The 17,843-nt window shown below is 39.4% G+C and overlaps 3 protein-coding genes and 1 long non-coding RNA gene across 4 annotated transcripts; 3 read left to right on the top strand and 1 right to left on the bottom strand.

The window, feature by feature from the left end:
* Window positions 1–15: 15 nt before the first annotated feature.
* Window positions 16–653, top strand: LOC118287774. The gene is made up of 2 exons (XR_004785724.1): window positions 16–65; window positions 579–653. It is a non-coding gene; the product is annotated as an uncharacterized LOC118287774 (long non-coding RNA).
* Window positions 654–5,501: 4,848 nt separating this feature from the next.
* On the top strand, window positions 5,502–9,584 carry myl12.1 (myosin, light chain 12, genome duplicate 1). Its single transcript, XM_035613343.2, has 4 exons — window positions 5,502–5,645; window positions 8,278–8,477; window positions 8,671–8,832; window positions 9,016–9,584. The coding sequence occupies exons 2-4, from the start codon at window positions 8,294–8,296 to the stop codon at window positions 9,186–9,188; spliced, it is 519 nt and encodes a 172-aa protein (XP_035469236.1). The 5' UTR covers window positions 5,502–5,645; window positions 8,278–8,293; the 3' UTR covers window positions 9,189–9,584.
* Window positions 9,585–10,881: 1,297 nt separating this feature from the next.
* Window positions 10,882–14,186, top strand: fastkd3 (FAST kinase domains 3). The gene is made up of 7 exons (XM_035613164.2): window positions 10,882–11,142; window positions 11,290–12,740; window positions 12,845–12,930; window positions 13,189–13,363; window positions 13,452–13,521; window positions 13,630–13,744; window positions 13,904–14,186. Exons 2-7 carry the CDS (start codon window positions 11,318–11,320, stop codon window positions 14,000–14,002), a joined length of 1,968 nt encoding a protein of 655 aa, XP_035469057.1. The 5' UTR covers window positions 10,882–11,142; window positions 11,290–11,317; the 3' UTR covers window positions 14,003–14,186.
* A 25-nt stretch (window positions 14,187–14,211) lies between these two features.
* On the bottom strand, window positions 14,212–17,251 carry chmp5b (charged multivesicular body protein 5b). Its single transcript, XM_035613168.2, has 8 exons — window positions 17,095–17,251; window positions 16,450–16,554; window positions 15,793–15,839; window positions 15,584–15,677; window positions 15,423–15,494; window positions 14,900–15,008; window positions 14,662–14,777; window positions 14,212–14,556 (listed from the first exon to the last, which is right to left on the bottom strand). Exons 1-8 carry the CDS (start codon window positions 17,161–17,163, stop codon window positions 14,506–14,508), a joined length of 663 nt encoding a protein of 220 aa, XP_035469061.1. The 5' UTR covers window positions 17,164–17,251; the 3' UTR covers window positions 14,212–14,505.
* Window positions 17,252–17,843: the final 592 nt, after the last annotated feature.

Genomic DNA, 17,843 nt, shown 5'->3' on the forward strand with positions numbered 1-17,843 from the left:
GCTCCCATAGTACAGAGCATTTATGGGTGCAGTGCTGCCAATGAGCAGGAAAGCCTGATATCCAGGTAAATATAGGGTTACTTTTCACCGTTTGTTTTATTCTTTAATCTTTCAGTCTCATTTTTTGACCTCTTCATATTGTTTATACATATATGAAATGTATATAATATATTTGTGAATGAGTGTGTTTATTTACTTGCATTTGTATTTTTTTTCATTCAGAATTCGTTCATTCATTCATTTATACCAGGCAATTGCTTATTTGTTTAAACTATGACTATAGACAGAATGAATATGCCAAAGGCTACATACTTTAAATCAGAATCCAAATGCACCTCATTATCCAACCTTTTTCCAAGTGATCCTCAGATTCTTGACAGGCTTGTTTTGATGTTATTTAATTTATATTTAATTTGCTGTCTGTTCTTTTAAAGTCCATCAAGACCTCGCTGAATTATAGGTTGAGGTTTAACTACAGCAGTCTCAGCTGTGACTGTTGCTAACTTTAGCTATGCTATTGTCACTTTGTCACATTGAACAAATGCCAGTTACTGACTCTTTGTCACTCTCGTTTTCAGTCTTGCTCATTTGTGGAAGTACACAAATGTAACCCCTTGTCCCCTCTGCAAATAAGAAGCTCCTGGATGAAAAAGTTAGACTCACAATCCAGTGTCAGATTTTAATTTCAGTAGTTGTTGTAAAAGCACGTTTTTGATGCTACATGAATTAAAAAGTGATGAAACATGAATTAGAAATAATTATTGAAAGGACTTTCATGTCTAAATAAAGTTTGTTACAGCCTGTTTGGCAGATTTAATTTGACCGCAACACAAGTGCCTGGTAAGCATCCATTGAACCAAGGCCTTTTTGGTCCTCACCCACCAATTTCCCTCACACTGTTCATCATGACAACATACTGTATGATGTTATGGCAGCAGTCTGAAGTGTAAGTCCATTAAAAGAGATCAACAGTCTAATAACATAGAGTCGAATGGAAAATAATGTCAAGCCACAACATAATTTCCACCATTACTATTTATATATATATATATATATATATATATATATATATATATATATATCCCTCAGGATGTGGTATCATAATATGAACACAACTCCCTCACCTGCTCTGCCACAGGTATGGCCCCCTTCATGGTTTCCCTTGGCTATCAACCCCCTCAGTTGTCAAACTCTAGCTCCCTCCCTCTATTACAAAATTCATATGTCTTTACTCAAGCCAGTCTCTGCCAGTCCCCTTCAAAACTGTGGCTCTCCAAATACTTAGCGCCAGGTTGTTCTGCCTGCTACATGAAACCATCTGCCTGCCCGACCAAGCGTGAAACTCAGCCTAGGCTCCATTTTGCCACTCAACACTTGAACCTACTTCTCACTGGATTTCTAACAACAACTAAACTTTTTCCTGAGGAGTTTATGGTCTCAATCGCTAGTGTTTAGTCCTCTTCAATACAGTTTGTATTCATTTAGTAAATGATGGCCTCATTTAGAGTAAAATAGATGACAAAGCCAAGTGATTGACAGCTAGTGCCATCAAATGGGTGCCGATCACAGGTGTAAGTGGACATGCGGTGGATGAGCTCTCAATCAGACTTATCCCCTTCTCCTATGAATATGGTTCTGTTTTCAAAAAAACAAGATGGTGCTGGCCAAAATGCTAAACTCGAGGCTTCAAAATTGCAGTTCACAAACTAGTGGGTGATGTCTAGGTGGGTTGCTACTTGGTCTCTGCTTTGTACTTTGTCTGAAGAAGGACCTGTGTCTGAAACGTTTGGAGGAAATTAAAAAGTTTATTGAGCATCAACCGGTGTACGGTCAATTTTCGTCTTCTGGTTTTCGTGCTTTCGTCCAGTAACTAGTAGTTATCAAGTTTGGAAATGCATTGTATACTCTCTGTATATAATGTTGTGCCACTTTTAGTATATTGTGATACATGATATCCACTTATTATCCACATATTATAGTCCCTGTATGGCATAATCTCATATCTATACAAAAAATGTCAACAGTGTCCGAGCACATTCTTGTTTTTTGGGGGGTTTTGTATGTATTAAACAAACAAGTTTGAGTTTCAAAAGGTGCTGGTAGGTGAACTTTTTGTAGCTTTGGACAGAGCCAAGCTATAGTTTCTCCCTGTTTATGTCTTCATGATAAGCTAAGCTAATGACTACAAGCTGAGGTCTCATATGTACTAGTGAGAGTGGTATTCATCTTTTTATTTACTCTTGACAGGAAAGCAAATAAGCATATATCTGTCATTTGCTGGCAGGGGAAGTTCTATAATGCTATACAGAATTGATTTCATTGAAAAATTTCTTTCATATATTAGCTATAAATAAATTGTTTCTAAATGTAGTGAAAGCAAAAGTAACATACATGTTTGCTGAAAAAGTTAATCACAAGACAGTATATTAAATATATTTATAACATTAATCCCATCTTAGTAGCCTGTCAGGCATAAATATATAGCAACCTACGGGATTAGTGACTGAATGTCAAAAGATCACACACTGTCTCTCTGTAGCTTTTATTGCCAACATATTGGGCCTAATGCTAATCTGACTCTAAGTCCCAGTTGCTGAACAGCTGTCACTCACAGCTCGTATACAGGAGTCTTTTCCATGAAACTCTTCAGTTTGTCAAAAAACTCAGATAGCTCACATATCTTCCCAGTAATGAGATAAGACAGTCACCTAATGATTTCATCCCAGTATCCAAGGGTTTTGAGGAGTATCATATGCCCCATAAAACAATTTTAGTAGCAGTGCTTTTCCATTGTCTACAGCTTATAATAGGAATATCATCACCTATCCTCAGTTATTGTTTTATAACAGCAAGTGCATTGGTCCAATACAATCACCCTGCAACTGTAATACATATAAAGATGAGTTTTCTTGATGCCTGGACAAAAGGGTGTAAATTCAACTCTATGGCAATTTTGAGATGAGATAGATAGTGATGGAGTTGTATTATATTGCCTCATAACGAAAGGTGTTTCCAATATTTTTTCTATTCCCCATGAGTAGTTTGGTTTCCTCCAAATCTTCTCTCAGTGCATTTAATGAATGTTGTTCATGCTAGCAGTATGTATCTGAGTTCAGCTGTCCAGGAAATTCCAACTGTGTAGTGGTCTCAAGGGATCTATTAGAACTATTTTTGAGTCTGGTTTTGTATCATTTCCTTACACAGTTGCATTCTGAACATTTAAGTTAACGCTTGTAGACAAGTTTGTGTGTTTGTTTGTTTGTTTGTTTGGTTATTTATTGTGCAAAGACTATTGATTTCCACCAAACTTGGTGGAGGGATATGAATACAATTTTGGTGGAGATGCGGATTAAGAGCAGATCCAGGAATTGGAGCATTGTTTTTTTTTTATTTTCTAGGGAATAATGCATGGATCTTGAATTTTTTTATTTTAATCTGGCATATTTAGTGGTCTGAGTGTGTACAACTTGGTGAGGATCCAAATAAAAAATCTGAATGTAGCAAATTTTAATCTTCTGATAAGTGGGTTTTGTTTTTTCAGCCATAGACAACCTGGTTATGTTTATTTCTCTAGAGCAGATACACGTAAAAATATATGTTACATTGGTTTTCATGTCCATGGATTAGGACTATATTTCATGTAAAATAAACAATTTAGGTTATCAGACCACTTTATTTTTTTCTTTTATATCATGTGTAGGGTTTTTTGATCATGCTGCATGTATGCGCTCTACTGAGTGACATTGCAATTATAAATGTGAATAGGTAAAGTAGAAAAAGGTTAATGTTTCCGACGTGTTTGTTTCAGTGGCTCCCAGCACCCGACAGTAAACAGTTCTCTTGAAAGTTTCCAGATACAAGCACAACAGCCAATGTCAATAAGGATCTGTTTTTCTTTTACTAACACATGATTATGGTAAGTCTTTTTTTTCAAATAGACAACTACTGTTGTACCCTTCATACACACCAGGTATGATGTTTTTGGACTATAAAAGCTTTAGACCTAATCAGTTTGGTAACCACATAATAACATTACTATAAATTGCTCATGGTCCACGTTCAGCAATTTTGTTATCAACTTTGAAAGTGATATGACAGCAGGACAAAGACAGATGTGGCTCATTTTAACCTGTGAGTCAATAGTTCCACATCTTGCTTTTGAAGCCATGCAGCAGTAAGCCTGTGTTAACAGCAATGACCTGGACACCAACTGTTGTCTGACCCACGCTGGGCAGTCAGTATCTATTATTACCCGTCCTATCAACATTTTTCTCTTATTGTTTTGGTTTTAATATGAGGTTAATTTTATTTTTCTTTTCTTTCTCTATTTTAATCCAGGTTATAGTCTCATTAAGAAGAGAAAACTGGCAGCACAAAAAACATTTTCACAGTAATACAATCAACATAAACAGGCTAAGACATAAATCATGGTACTCTACAATAATACCAAGGTAAGCAGTAGTGGAAATTATAACTTAAGTATCATTTTGAAGGGTTTATTGCAACTTTTACTGCTCTATATTTATGTGATGTAGATTTATTTGACAGATTCTGATTAATAATTACAACAACCAATACATTGTGATGTATTATAATAGGTCAAAATAAGACATCGTTGATCCTGGGGAAAATTTGCATGCTACCCACCATTGTATAAAGTAGCCTGATTCATATGAGTCACACTTTTACCAGCTGCAACATTAAAGTGATGTACACACTATTAGATCAATAATTTTCATCCAATAATACGATATAAGGTATTGTATATTTCCGTGAGAAGTAATCTCATGGTAATTTATTCACTTAATGTTTCATGGCACTTATATGGAGATAATAACTAATAACTAATAACATTTAGATTTATGTTGTTGATTTACCATATGAATAAACAACATAAATACCACCCCTCCCCCCGACCACCCCATTTACATTAAAAATAAAAAGTATTGATATTGGTACTGATATCAGTGGTCCTAGCCCTTGAAGTATAATATTTAAAATATATTTTTTTAAAGTCTGACGTAGCAAGCAACTCAAGTAAAGGTATTTGATTCAATCAAAACAACTCCAATAGATAAAGAATAAAAAGCAAAACCTAGCAAGATGTGATGCTTATTATTTGTATCTGACTGGAAGACCTCATTACATAAAACATGGAAATGCCCCAACATCTGGATTGATGCTTGTCTTATTGACTGTAACGCCTGTCCGCTCCCATCATTCAAGCTTTAGCTTCCTTTAATTGCGCACTACCAAGGAGGATGTGGTCTTTCTGTCCTTAAAAGGGCATATCCAGGAATGTCAAGGGAGCGGCTGTGGAAGTTATGTGAACCTCCCAGGGGGTGTGATGCTACACTATGTTTTTGTTACTTCGAATGCTTAAACATTAGGCCACGTTTTGGAAAATAATTCAGTAAAGCGTGTTTAATTGTAATTTCGGGCAGAAATACTAAATGAATAGCATTTTGAAAATAGTATTAATAGTTTAATACTTGATGACCACTCCCCCCCCCCCCCCCCCCATATTACTCTATTGGTTTGTTCCGATGTTCTGAGCGGAACCCAACGTTGTTATGAGGAAGTGAAGGGCGGTGGTTGAGAAGACGAGCAGCACTGAGCTAGTTGAAAAGTCCGGTCGTAGTCAGGTAAGACTTTGTTCCTTTTGTTCTTCTTTGTTCTACATACAACATTTAGCCAAGTTAGAAATGCTCTGCCACCAGGACACCTCCTAGCTCCTGGCAGCACCGAAGCTCGATGTGTGAATAATACAATATCTTGCCTTTTTGAGTGTTCGGTTGATCGCATTGAAAACACGGCTAACTGTTAGCTGCGAGGCTATTACGTCGATGGCGAACATAGAGACGCGCAATTTGCCGAAAATGCGCAGTCGTGTCAAACGCTTGCAAAGTTAGTTTTAAGCGTTGTAAACTGAAATCCATCCGCGAACTTCTTTAGTAGCGACCTGCACACTCAATACTTCATGTCGCTCAGACTGGGCCGCGAGCCATCGGGACTGAGTACGTACTTGATCGTGAGCAAACGTCTGGTGCTGTGGTAAGACTATTTCTATAAACAATTTGCTATGAGGGCATATTGTTTTGGAAGAAGTCAATTGGTTTGTATAGTGTGCAACTAGCAATGCTTATCTTTGTAGATCAATTTGCCATGTATGCTCTCGATTCATTGATCACGCATTTTTAAAAAAGAAATGCTTGTTAAAAAAACAATTTGTTTGGATCTGATCAGCTGTCCAATGTATGACTGAAAACAACCAAAAGATCCTTGAATTTGAGAAGCTAACTAATGAGCAGTCGAAAACAGGTTGTCTCGTCAAACCAGCCAATCATTGAAGTCGTTTTTCAAGTAAAAGTACAATTATTTGTGCCTTTTTTTCATTGTAGATTGCATATTTTGGGGATATTATGTTTTTAGTTGAACAAAAGCAATTTTAAAAAAAAATCCCATTGTGAGCCGTTACAAAATGGTTATATATTAAAATTAGACCATTTTATAGTTTAAACGGTGAAGTTGCTACCCTAACCCAGACTTGTATCGCGGAACATACACATTAACCCAAATAATATCACCAAATAATGTCCTATATAATTTGTATCATACCACCATATTGACAGAGCATCAACACCAGGCCCAGCTCAACTTAGTCCTCGCTGTCCAAACTGATTGAGTCCATTTTCCACCAGCACCATGTAGCTAAAACAAAGGTATCTGTGAACATAAAGTTGTGACTGTAGGACAGTTGAAGTCTACAGTCCAGACATTGCCTGATAAGGACATCTGTCCTCACATCAGTAATTTCCCTGCCCTCTGTGAAGCCAGTGAGCTGATCAACCTAGTTAGATGAGGAACATTCCCATTTATAGCTCAGTGAGGGACACCACACTGGGGAATCACTGCCAGAGACTGCAATTACTCTGTCACAGAGTTGTGGTCGACATCATATTTTGAGTAATGGCATGGTCCACTTTATTTTGATCCGATTGTCCCCATGTCTGTCACGCATGCTCCAAACTTCTGACTCGAGAGGCTTACATTTTTCTATTTGCTGAACAAATTGTTTGTTTTGTCTAATTCTTTTGAATCATTTGTGTATATAAAATTTTCACTGTCACATAGACAGAGAAAAGCAGAGTAATAGGCCTTTTTCTTTGGCTTTGACAATCCAATCAAGTTGTTTTTTGCCCCTGATCCCGATCCGAGTCATTTAATATTGAGTATCTGCCGGTACTATGTCCTGATCTGATACTTGTATTTTCCTAAATAATGCAGTTGCACAGTGCAAAAAAAATCTATCCAATGTATATGCTTGACAATTGTATAGCTCTGCAATGCATGAAGAAAAAAACATTGTCTCCATCCAAGTTGTTCCTTAATGTTTTTATACTTTAATTTTTATTTTCTACAAAAAACAATATTTTTATGGCTGTCATCACAATTCAACTTAGTGCAGCATTGGTTTCCAATTTTTTTTTAAAGAAAATAATTAGCTTATGCAATGAGTCTATATTTTCCTGTAATTGTGAACTTATTTATTTTCTTGTGGATCATATATAATGCTGCTGTCCACAAAAAAGCCTGTGATACTTGTTGTTTTTGCTATATTTACATGTGTTAAAGCACATGCACCTCTCTTTTTTCCAACTCCATTCCCCTACACATACTTGATGACACTGCCCCAAGAGGGAGGTTAGAAGATCAGTGATTGGCTGATGACTGGAGAGAAGGGACCAATCAACGAGGGGAGCATCAGTCACTGATCCCGCCTCTAAAGTCGTAAAATTCAACTTGTCGAGCGAGCGTGTATGACAGTGTTAAGCACAAGGTTCAGCCCTGTGTTCGCCGAGCAGAAATGCTCCGTCACGACTTGCGAGTATGGTTTTACGCTCGGGGAAACTGTTCTGTGTAGACTAGAGACTATCTTGCGATGGGAATACACAAGCTGCAATGTCCCTCAACATGATGAGGCTGAGCCATGGGTACTAAAGAAGTTATTAAAACATTTCATCACTACTTGGTACTCATGGGTTGGACAACAGCCATTTTCAAACTATAATGGTGACAAAATCTATCCACTGACATGCACACACACTTGCCAAAGTAATCATAACTTCCTTGGTTGTAGTTGCCATTACACTGAGGACCCCCTATTTACATTTCTATTAATTTATGGTTGTGTTCTTTAATGAGTATGCCTGTCTGTACAAAGATTTATAATCTGAGGTGGTTTTATTTTATTATTTTTTTCTTCAAACTTCACAGGAACAAAACAGTCATCATGTCTAGCAAAAGGGCAAAGGGAAAGACCACAAAGAAGCGCCCTCAGCGCGCCACATCCAATGTCTTCGCCATGTTTGACCAGTCTCAGATTCAGGAGTTCAAGGAGGCCTTCAACATGATTGATCAGAACCGTGATGGGTTTGTCGATAAAGAGGACCTTCACGACATGCTGGCCTCGCTGGGTGAGTGGGTGTCTCTAGTGCACGTAACTTCAAGATGAGATTAAGTCAGATCACAAAGATGTGAATGTGACTGTTTTGAAAACTAGTTCTCAAAGCACACCGATTAGATTTTTCTCCATTGTTCATTTAAAATGTACTTAAAAACCACCTCTGCATTTGTTAATCCTCAGAATATTTATTTTTCTTTATACAGGTAAAAATCCAACTGATGAGTACCTGGAGGCCATGATGATGGAAGCTCCTGGACCCATTAACTTCACCATGTTCCTCACCATGTTTGGAGAGAAGCTCAATGGCACAGACCCTGAAGATGTGATCAGAAATGCATTTGCTTGTTTCGATGAGGAGGGGACAGGTAAATTCTCACAACTGAGTTTTGATACAAAGTAACGTGTTTCAGTGTCAGTCAAGTTGCCTTGTCTTGCCTAAGACGGTAATTAAATCATTGCAAGCAAAATTTAATTCTTCAGGGGATGATTATGAAGATTCTGCCTTTTTTCTTACTGGCCTTATCTGTTCTCACTGTTTTTCTCTTCAGGTTTCATCCAGGAAGATTACCTCAGAGAGCTGCTGACAACAATGGGTGACCGGTTTACAGATGAAGAGGTTGACGAGCTCTTCAGGGAAGCCCCCATTGACAAGAAAAGCAACTTCAACTATGTGGAGTTCACACGCATCCTAAAGCATGGTGCCAAGGATAAGGACGATTAAAGAGCCAAACCAGCAAACTCATCTTCGCCCTCTTCGCCTCTTTCCATCAGCTAGATGACCGTGCTGCATGTCTCGACTCTCCAGTATAGAATCCTTTTTTAAAAAACAAAGCAATAACTGTTTACTCTGTATTGTGGACTTCCAATATTGCCAAATGTATACATCTCTGATGAGAAGAAAAAAAAAAATCAAATTGGTTTCGTAATCATTTTTTTCCTGTCATTTAAAGATGTGAAGCGGCAGCACTCTGGAAGCTCTAGGGGACAAGTCTTTGCAATTCATGTGATCGGGTATAGCTGAATTTTTACATTTTATAATATAAACTTTTTAAATAAAGCCCTCTTTCAAGTTATATTTTGCCGACTGTTTCCCTTCCATAAACGACATTTGAAACAAGTGTTGCATTATTCTGTCTTTATTTTTCCTGGGACTTACTACCTTAAATACAAATGTTCTCTTCTTCATGAGCCTGTCAAGTCTTGACAAGTCTGATCTTCCTCCTCACCAAATTCATTGAGCGTGCGCAGGCAGGCATTGGGTGAACTATTTTTGTAAAAGGGAAAATTCAGAGTTAACATAAATGACTAACAAAACATTGCTCTGGAACAGTTAAATTGAACCCCTTTTAGGTAAATGGAAGTTTCCCACATACTGCAATTGGCTGTGTTGTGGTGTGGCTATGTCATACAGGAATTGGCCAAGGGTAAAAAGAAATCTATCAATTGATCTGTATCAGACAAGCACGATATATTTCACCTCACAGCCGATGACCATATCAGGCTATACTTGATCCAACAGCAGTGCCTGAGCCAACAGTCCCCTTAAATTAAATGTAGCCGCACACATTTGCGCATACTCGTATCAGCCCCCTAAATATGCCTTTGTTTTCATCAAGACTCATGAATTATTCCCTGGGAAGTTGATGAAAATGTCAAAACTCCCCTTTTCACAATGTTTAAAGAAAGTCATAAAAGAAATTCCTTTATTTACCCCTTGTCTGGAACAGCACCAAAACTCAATGAGTTCTTACTTGGCCCATATCACATCCTTCCAAAATGTGTGGAAATATGTACAATAGCTTTGTTTTTTTTGCGTAATACTGCAAACAAAAGGATGGGTGAAAACATAACCCCCGGAGGTGGGTCATTTCTCGGTTAAGACACCTAAAATTGTCTTGCACATTTAATAAATCATTTTAAGTGTTTATCAATGTATACAGCTGTGAAGACACATTTATGTTATTTGAACGTAGTGTGCCTGCACACTACAAGAAGAGTTAATAAATGACTAAATTAAGAACAGTCCAACCATTGCAAAAAACAGGCATTCAAATGCCTTCAAGGTGTTAACACACTTTTTCTTGAATTATTCAATAAAAAGAAAACAAAGGAACAGTTATTATGGTATGTACAAACGTTTGGGCGCTTGGTAACATTGCCCTGTAGAAGCCTCTCGCTCACTTCCGTGACTGACGTAAGGAAGGCAAGGGTTGCTGCCTTCACGTGTTGTTTGGAAAGATAGGATTTGCAAGCCAAAGATAGAAAGATTCAAACATAACCTTAACCTGGAGTACATCTATAAATTCTGCCTCTCTGAAAGCAATATATCTGTAGTATTATCACTTTTCCTTTTGATTTTGAGTAAACTCAAATAATAGGTTTGATTTAGAAGGCTTCCAGGGATGACTTACGGGATGCCCATGAACGTCTCAGGGTCCTTATGGAACCACGCTAGAACGTCATCCTGTCTGCTGGTGATACTGTGACGTCCTTTCCCGCATCCAGAAAGGTCCATGTATGAATTTAGCTGATTCCATGTTGACATTTGTTTTGATGTATCATCCTGAATGTAGTGTTAGTCTCAAGAAACGCCAATATCCGGAAAAGAAGACTCTTCTGGGCTTGTGAGGAAGTTAGCGGCTAAGTGGCTAACGTTAGCTACCTCACCCTTCAAGGTTGGTTCGTTAACATATGAGTAAAGAAGGAGGCAGACCTCTCGTTTTTTTCTACAAGTTACTGACACATGGTCTTATAGTCGGGGTTTGTTTACCCTTTCTTGTTTTGATTGTTTTGTTGTTGTCTTATTTTTTATTGTGAATCAGCTCGTTCTGAGGAGTCCTGACCAGGGTCATGTTTTTAAAGCTGATCCGGAGATTTGGGATTCAACGTTACCCTCCTGTTGCACCCATCTGCCTCTTCACCCGGCTCCTGAGTACCAGCACTGCAGGACCATCCTCATGTGTAGCCTGCCTTTGCACCTCGGTCGGCCGGTGCATCAGAAGACAGGGCTGCGGAAAACTCCAGCCGGACCCTGGGATTAGGAGCCTGACCACCATCTTCAGGGAGCCATCCTTTGTCACCAGCAGCTCTGTACGACTCCACAGAAATTCAGTTCCTCGACCCACAGCTGCAGAGGAGAAGGCTTTCCAGCAGCGTCTTGATAGCTGCTCAGCCTCCCGGCTGGTCTTCAAACTGCTGCGCTCAGTGGAGATTTTGTCTGACACCATGGCTGCAGCAGCACTTCATCAAGTAGCCGACCTGGAGCAGGAGGGGAACTCACTGAAGGACCCCACAGTGCTGGAGAAAGACACCATCACAGCTCTGTTCTTCCAGCTGGAGCAGGACTGTGGGCAGCTGACGGATGCTGGGCTAGTATCAGTTCTCCTGGCCTGCACACGCCTCTTCTTGGATCCCTGGAGCACTCTAATGGTACGGCTTGTGACTGAGAGCCAGGACAGGCTTGACAGGGGGACGCTGAGTGTAGGGCAGCTGTGCACTTTAGGCCAGGCAATGCTAGCCATAGACGGTCCTGGCTCTGCGATGCTGGAGCAGGTCATGGAGGACATCCAGAAGCAGGAGCCTTCCCAGTGGAGCCTATCAGATCTCATTGCTGTTTATAGTCTACTGCAAGGTGGTGTGGGTGAAGATGGAAAATACAGAGACTTGCTGAATGCCATGCACACTCATGCTCTGACAGTCACCCATATGGATCCTCCTGCTGTCAGTGTGCTACTCGGTGCTCTTGTTACCTTGAACCAGACCCAGGCCATGCCTCTAGTTATCAGTCTGTGTAAGCAGGCTGTGCAGCATGTACCTCACTTCACTGATGAGGAGCTCACCCTTGTAGTTGGGTCACTCATCCACTTTGGTTACAGCAATAGTCACTTTGTGGAGGCGATAGAGAAGAACATCCCTACAATGGCATTCACCTCTCACCCAGAGACAGTAACCAAAGTGATGCAGTTTTTTGGCCGCAGGAACATCCTGTCCACAACTGTATTTAATGCTGTTGCAGAGAGCTTTGTGTACCGAGCAGATGACTACAGCACCAGCCAGGTGGCCAGGCAGATCATGGCTTTCGGGAAGCTGGGATACCTCCCACCTAACGCAGGCGACATGTTCAGGACGGTTGAAACCATACTGTACAAACGCTTTTTACACTTCCAGCCTCGAACGCTGCTCAACCTTCTCCACTCCTGTACCCTGGTGGAGAGGTTCCCTGTTAACTTTGTTTCCCAAGTCTTCCGCAGTAATTTCCTCCAGCAACTGCAAGGTAAAACTTCCTGTCAGACATCTTGAATGCATGATTAAAGATGAATATCATTGTCCCTTGTTGACATTTTTGCACTAATGTTTGTGTTTATTTCTATGCTTCAGAGCAAGGCACAGGAATTGATCATATCATCCTGGCACAGCTGACTCAGCTGTACATGACTATGAAGCTGGAATGTCCTTCCTATAAGGTAAAGTATTTTAAACTATGTCAAGGGTTACTAATCTGACTAATGAATAGGCCGAAACCTAAATACACACCCTCTGGCTTAACACCCCATCAGTATGTGAGGTTGAGTGCGCCTTATTGTTTTGTCAATGTGTCTTGGTGAGTGGTCTCAGACTTTTGTATATTTTTCTCCTGGTTATTTCAGAATTAGGCGTGAGATAATCGGACATCTCATTCTCATTGTGAATGTATCCATGTTTTGTTATTTGTTTTTCATCAGGGTCCCAGTCTCCTTCCAGAGTACTGGGTCAAGTCTTTCCTCATGTCTGGACGCTCCCTGGAGACGCCCGTAAGTGCACAGCTGGACAACTCTGTGAAACGTGGACTGATTAAATTGCTCGGGGCTCGTTCATACTTTGGATCCAAAGTCCTGACACCATACTGCTACACACTAGGTAACAGACACACAACAGGTTCTAATCTCCTCAATGTTTGCTGTAGTTTTATATACTGAATGGCTCGAAATTTACTCTGTTCTTGTAGATGTTGAGATAAAACTTGATGCAGAGGGATATGTGCTGCCTGCTAGTCAAATTGATGATGTGTACAAAAGGTAAAACATTTTGATGGATTACACATGGCGGCTACACTAAATATTTTTAATGTACGAGATATGAATTCCTTCTGAAGTTGATCTTTGCAAGTTGATGTGTTATTGCAGGATAGCCCTTTGTATTGATGGACAAAAAAGGTTCACTACAAACATGAGGCAGCTACTTGGAAAAGAGGCCATCAAGCAGCGACACCTGAGGCTTCTGGGATATGAAGTTGTTCAGGTTAGACTCTCACGTTCTCTTTTATGCTTAAGAGAGTTATCAGTTCACACATCCCATTTCCATCTGCCCAGATGTGTTCTATATTACTAAGTGGCTTATAAATTAGTATATATATGTTAAATGTTAACCTGTCCAATCTTGTTTTTTTTCATTTTCTAGGTTCCTTACTATGAATTTGAACAACTGGAAAGCCAAACCAGTATGGTTGAGTACCTGCACCAGAAGATCTTCCCTCACACTTACAGGCTGAGCTGGTGATAATTAGAAATGAGTTTGCTGTGGTTGTGACATCTGGGGTTGCTTTTTTTTCTTAAAGACACCTGTATTTATTTTTGCTAAAAAGCCATTACCAAATTAATGTGTATGAGTTTTTTGATAATGTACTTCCACATATTTAACTTTATAATAACGTAACTTTTAATAAATAATGACTTTTGAATTACTTCAATGCATCACACCAAGTGAAGTATCATTTGGAAAATATACTTTATTTTGTTCTTGGTTGCAGAGACTGTACAAAGTTAAGAGAATCCCAATACCAACAATCATCTCAGTTACATATTAAACAAGCTCACTCGTATAGAATAATCACAACTTTTATTTAAGAAACCTGATTTCATGTTAATGTCTTCCATCATTTTTTGGACAGCAAATGCTTTGGTTTTTCAATGCTGCCCTCTAAGGCTGGGAGTGTCATTTGGATAAATACAAAAAAGGGCTATGATACATATAAAACTAGCATGCGTGCTGTGATTGCTTCTTTATGTAGCAGGAATCTGAGGAAGGCCAAATTCGTCCACCAGAATACCATCCTGTGACAAAAAACAACAAAAAAAGAATATAATTTAATTACACCAAGTTGTTTTAAACTAATGACATGGTTCATTTAAAAATGAAAATTCCTAACGCTGACGTACCCGGTTGGTTGACTTGTCGGTGGGCAGACCCTCGGGGATGGAAGGGGCTGTGGCAGCCTCGTCCAGGTAGGAGCTGTCGTCATCCATCAGGAACTCGTCTCCCAAAGCGTCCAGCTCTGTGGACACAGCAGTTTACGCTATCATCATTTATATCCATCACTGGGACTTGGTCGACTATGTTTGTGTTTTTCAAAAAAGCAATACAGCTATAACAAAAAACAAGTGGAGTTTCCCTGACCTGCTTCCAAGTCGTCTTCATCAATGTCAGGTGTGCCGTAGCTTCTGCCAAGAGCCTCCTGGATGTCGTTGGCGTCCTCCATCATGTCTTCCATCTGGTCTTGAAGATCCTGAATATTAAAGACAATAAAGAGTTAATGATAATCTTTCATTCCTCCACTCTGTAAAAAAACAACAAAAAATTACTTATTTATTTTTGTTGGAAGCTGCACAAATGAAAGTATAACACACTGTTCCAATCTCAAAAATTAAACATTTTATCATCTTTCACAGACTAACTTAATGGCTAACAAAATGATTTGGTTGTGGGCGTCATTGTGTCAAACCTTCTGTCTAGGGATTGGCTTCTGTCCTCCCAACAGCCGTCCATTATCTTTGCATATATCAACAATTATTGACTGAAACTGTCTCATCTACTGATGAAAAAAACCATGTTGTAGCCAACTTAAGAGTTGACCACCACTGTCCCCATTTTATGATGAATGACATCCTATTGACATAAACATGTGGTCAAAATCAAATACCTCAATCTGATCAATTTTCACGGTCTTGTAAGCTTTCTTCATTTCTTTGAGGCCAGTTTTCATGGCATCGACCTGAAAAGAAATTTTTTTTTAGCAAAAATAAAAAAAAATCTTTTGTTTTCTGACACATGGTATTGTGGATTTCAAACGATGTCTCTTACTGTGGTTTTCGTGTCTTTAAGGGTCTGGATTGTGTAGTTTGTTTGCTCCATATTAAACGACTGCTGCATCAGGTTGTCTCTCTGGCCCTCGTACCTGGAGGACACAGATAACAGGAAGTTGGCTAGAAAAGCTGAAATAGGGAATATAATTGGACTGAACATTCAAATGTATTTCACATTTTAAATAACAGGTTTCTGTTATTACTTACATTTTCTTCTGCTTCAGAACTCTCATTGCCTTTTGCTTAACCATGTTCTAGTAGAAGAAAAATGAATGAGAGTGACTAATAAAATCATAATAAATAAACATGAGCTGGGCACAAGCGTATGAGTTTAGGGTATTGCACCTCAGTACTTTCTAAAACCAGCCAAACTGTATGCCTAGCACAGATTAACAAGAGCTGTCAGATCCCTATTTTTCTATGATGAAATATTTCTAGCCTATTTTGTTCTGACTTAACATTTGAGAAGTCTGACTTCTTTTGTTAAATGAATAGTTCTTGTATTTCAAGTTCCCTGCAGTAAGATAAAGGAAAAAGTATCATTAAAGAATATTGTGCCAAATGACACTGAAGGGTGTCATAGTGATGAGAAGACCTGTGTACACTTACAATTTTACAAAATAAATGTAAAGACGAGCACTCATAAACTGGTATCTTACTTTTTTTTTTTAATAACCTACACAGTCCAATAACACACACCAACACCTTCAGGCTCTGTTTATAATAAGTGTGTTTCATAATAGTAAGGACAAATTAAGAAGAACGTCTGTGAATGCTCACTCTCCATATACAGTATATGTGAAATGAAAGGAACGAGACCATACTCTGGTTTGATTTACAGCTGCACTGGACGTGAAGTCTCACCTTTGACGGCCCATCTCTCATCTTTTTCATCTGATCCTTGTACTTCACCAGTTCTGCATCTAGTCTGGCGATCTTCTTGTCAATGGACTCAGACCGGGAATCAACCTGGAGGTGGAAAACAGAACAGGACATTCGCTTGTCACCACGATGACTCATGTGGTGGACTGTCGTTTCTTTGTACAGTAGCTTAATGGATTGATCACCATTAAATGCTATATAGCATACGCTCCTTCCTCTCCAGTCACAGCCTGACGAACAACCGGTCTAACTGGTGGGCGTGTGCCATCTCACCGAGACCATTAAATCGTTTCTGCTCGTTGGCTGTCAGATGGCTCACATACCTGCTCAAAGTTACATAATGCTAATACATCACCTGAACAGACCCAGATGGTTCTGTTTAAACACCGTAATCATCGATTGATTTCATCAAAACAGTGTGTTCAACCGAAACGCCTACTCGGATAGTCCTGTTATAATTCATAAGTATTAATCTCTGAGCTACATAACTCGGTTGTTATGACAAAACGCCGGCCTTGTTTCTGCTCATGAAGTCGGCTAACAGTTAGCCGACCAAGCCGAGAAGGGTTCGTCTTTGTTTACTTCACTCAAGACAGCGTTCAGAACTCGGTCTAACATCGTACTTACGTTCCCTATGCAGTCAGTGAGGTTCGGCGGTGGGGCCTTGGGGGTTCCTCTGCCAAAGATACGGTTCATTTTGGCGAAATGAAGGCTTCAAATGTGGGCAAACAGCTGCGTTAGCTCCCTGTCTCCGTCCAGCTGAGGGAAAACACCCGGAAGAGCCTTTTACGTGACGTCAGCTGCGTCACATGATCCCCACTTGCTCGGCCCCGCCCTCCTCAGTGCTCTGTTTACTGGGATCTGCCCGAAAGTAGAGACTTTCTTCATGCTCAAATATTTCTGCGTGCATTTATTTGTGTTCAAGATTTTTTTAAATTTATAATGGGCATAGACTGACTGTTTTGTTGTTGTGTGGTTTGGTTGCCTGAGACCAGGAAATAAAAAGAGACTCAAATGCTAAGGTGAAGAGCATAGTGATCAGTGCGCATTGACATTGCACAGACTGGTTCTTATGATGACAAAAATAATACTGACACTCAATAATAATAATAATAATAATAATAATAACAATAATAATAATAATAATAATAATAACAATAGGGTTGGATTTGGATCCTGCAGCTCTGGAGTCACAGATATACCTGCACTTGGGGAGAAAGAGGGAAAACAAAATGAGTATTCGGTCTCCTTCCTCCAGACTGCTGCTACATGATGTCCAAAACAGAGACACTGCCGGCCAGACTGTTTTTTTAAATCTCTATATTAACAGAATGAGGGTGTCAGAAGTAGACTTCAGTGGCCCGAATATTCCCTGC

Source organism: Scophthalmus maximus, chromosome 16 (assembly GCF_022379125.1).
Source record: "Scophthalmus maximus strain ysfricsl-2021 chromosome 16, ASM2237912v1, whole genome shotgun sequence".
NCBI lineage: Eukaryota > Metazoa > Chordata > Actinopteri > Pleuronectiformes > Scophthalmidae > Scophthalmus > Scophthalmus maximus.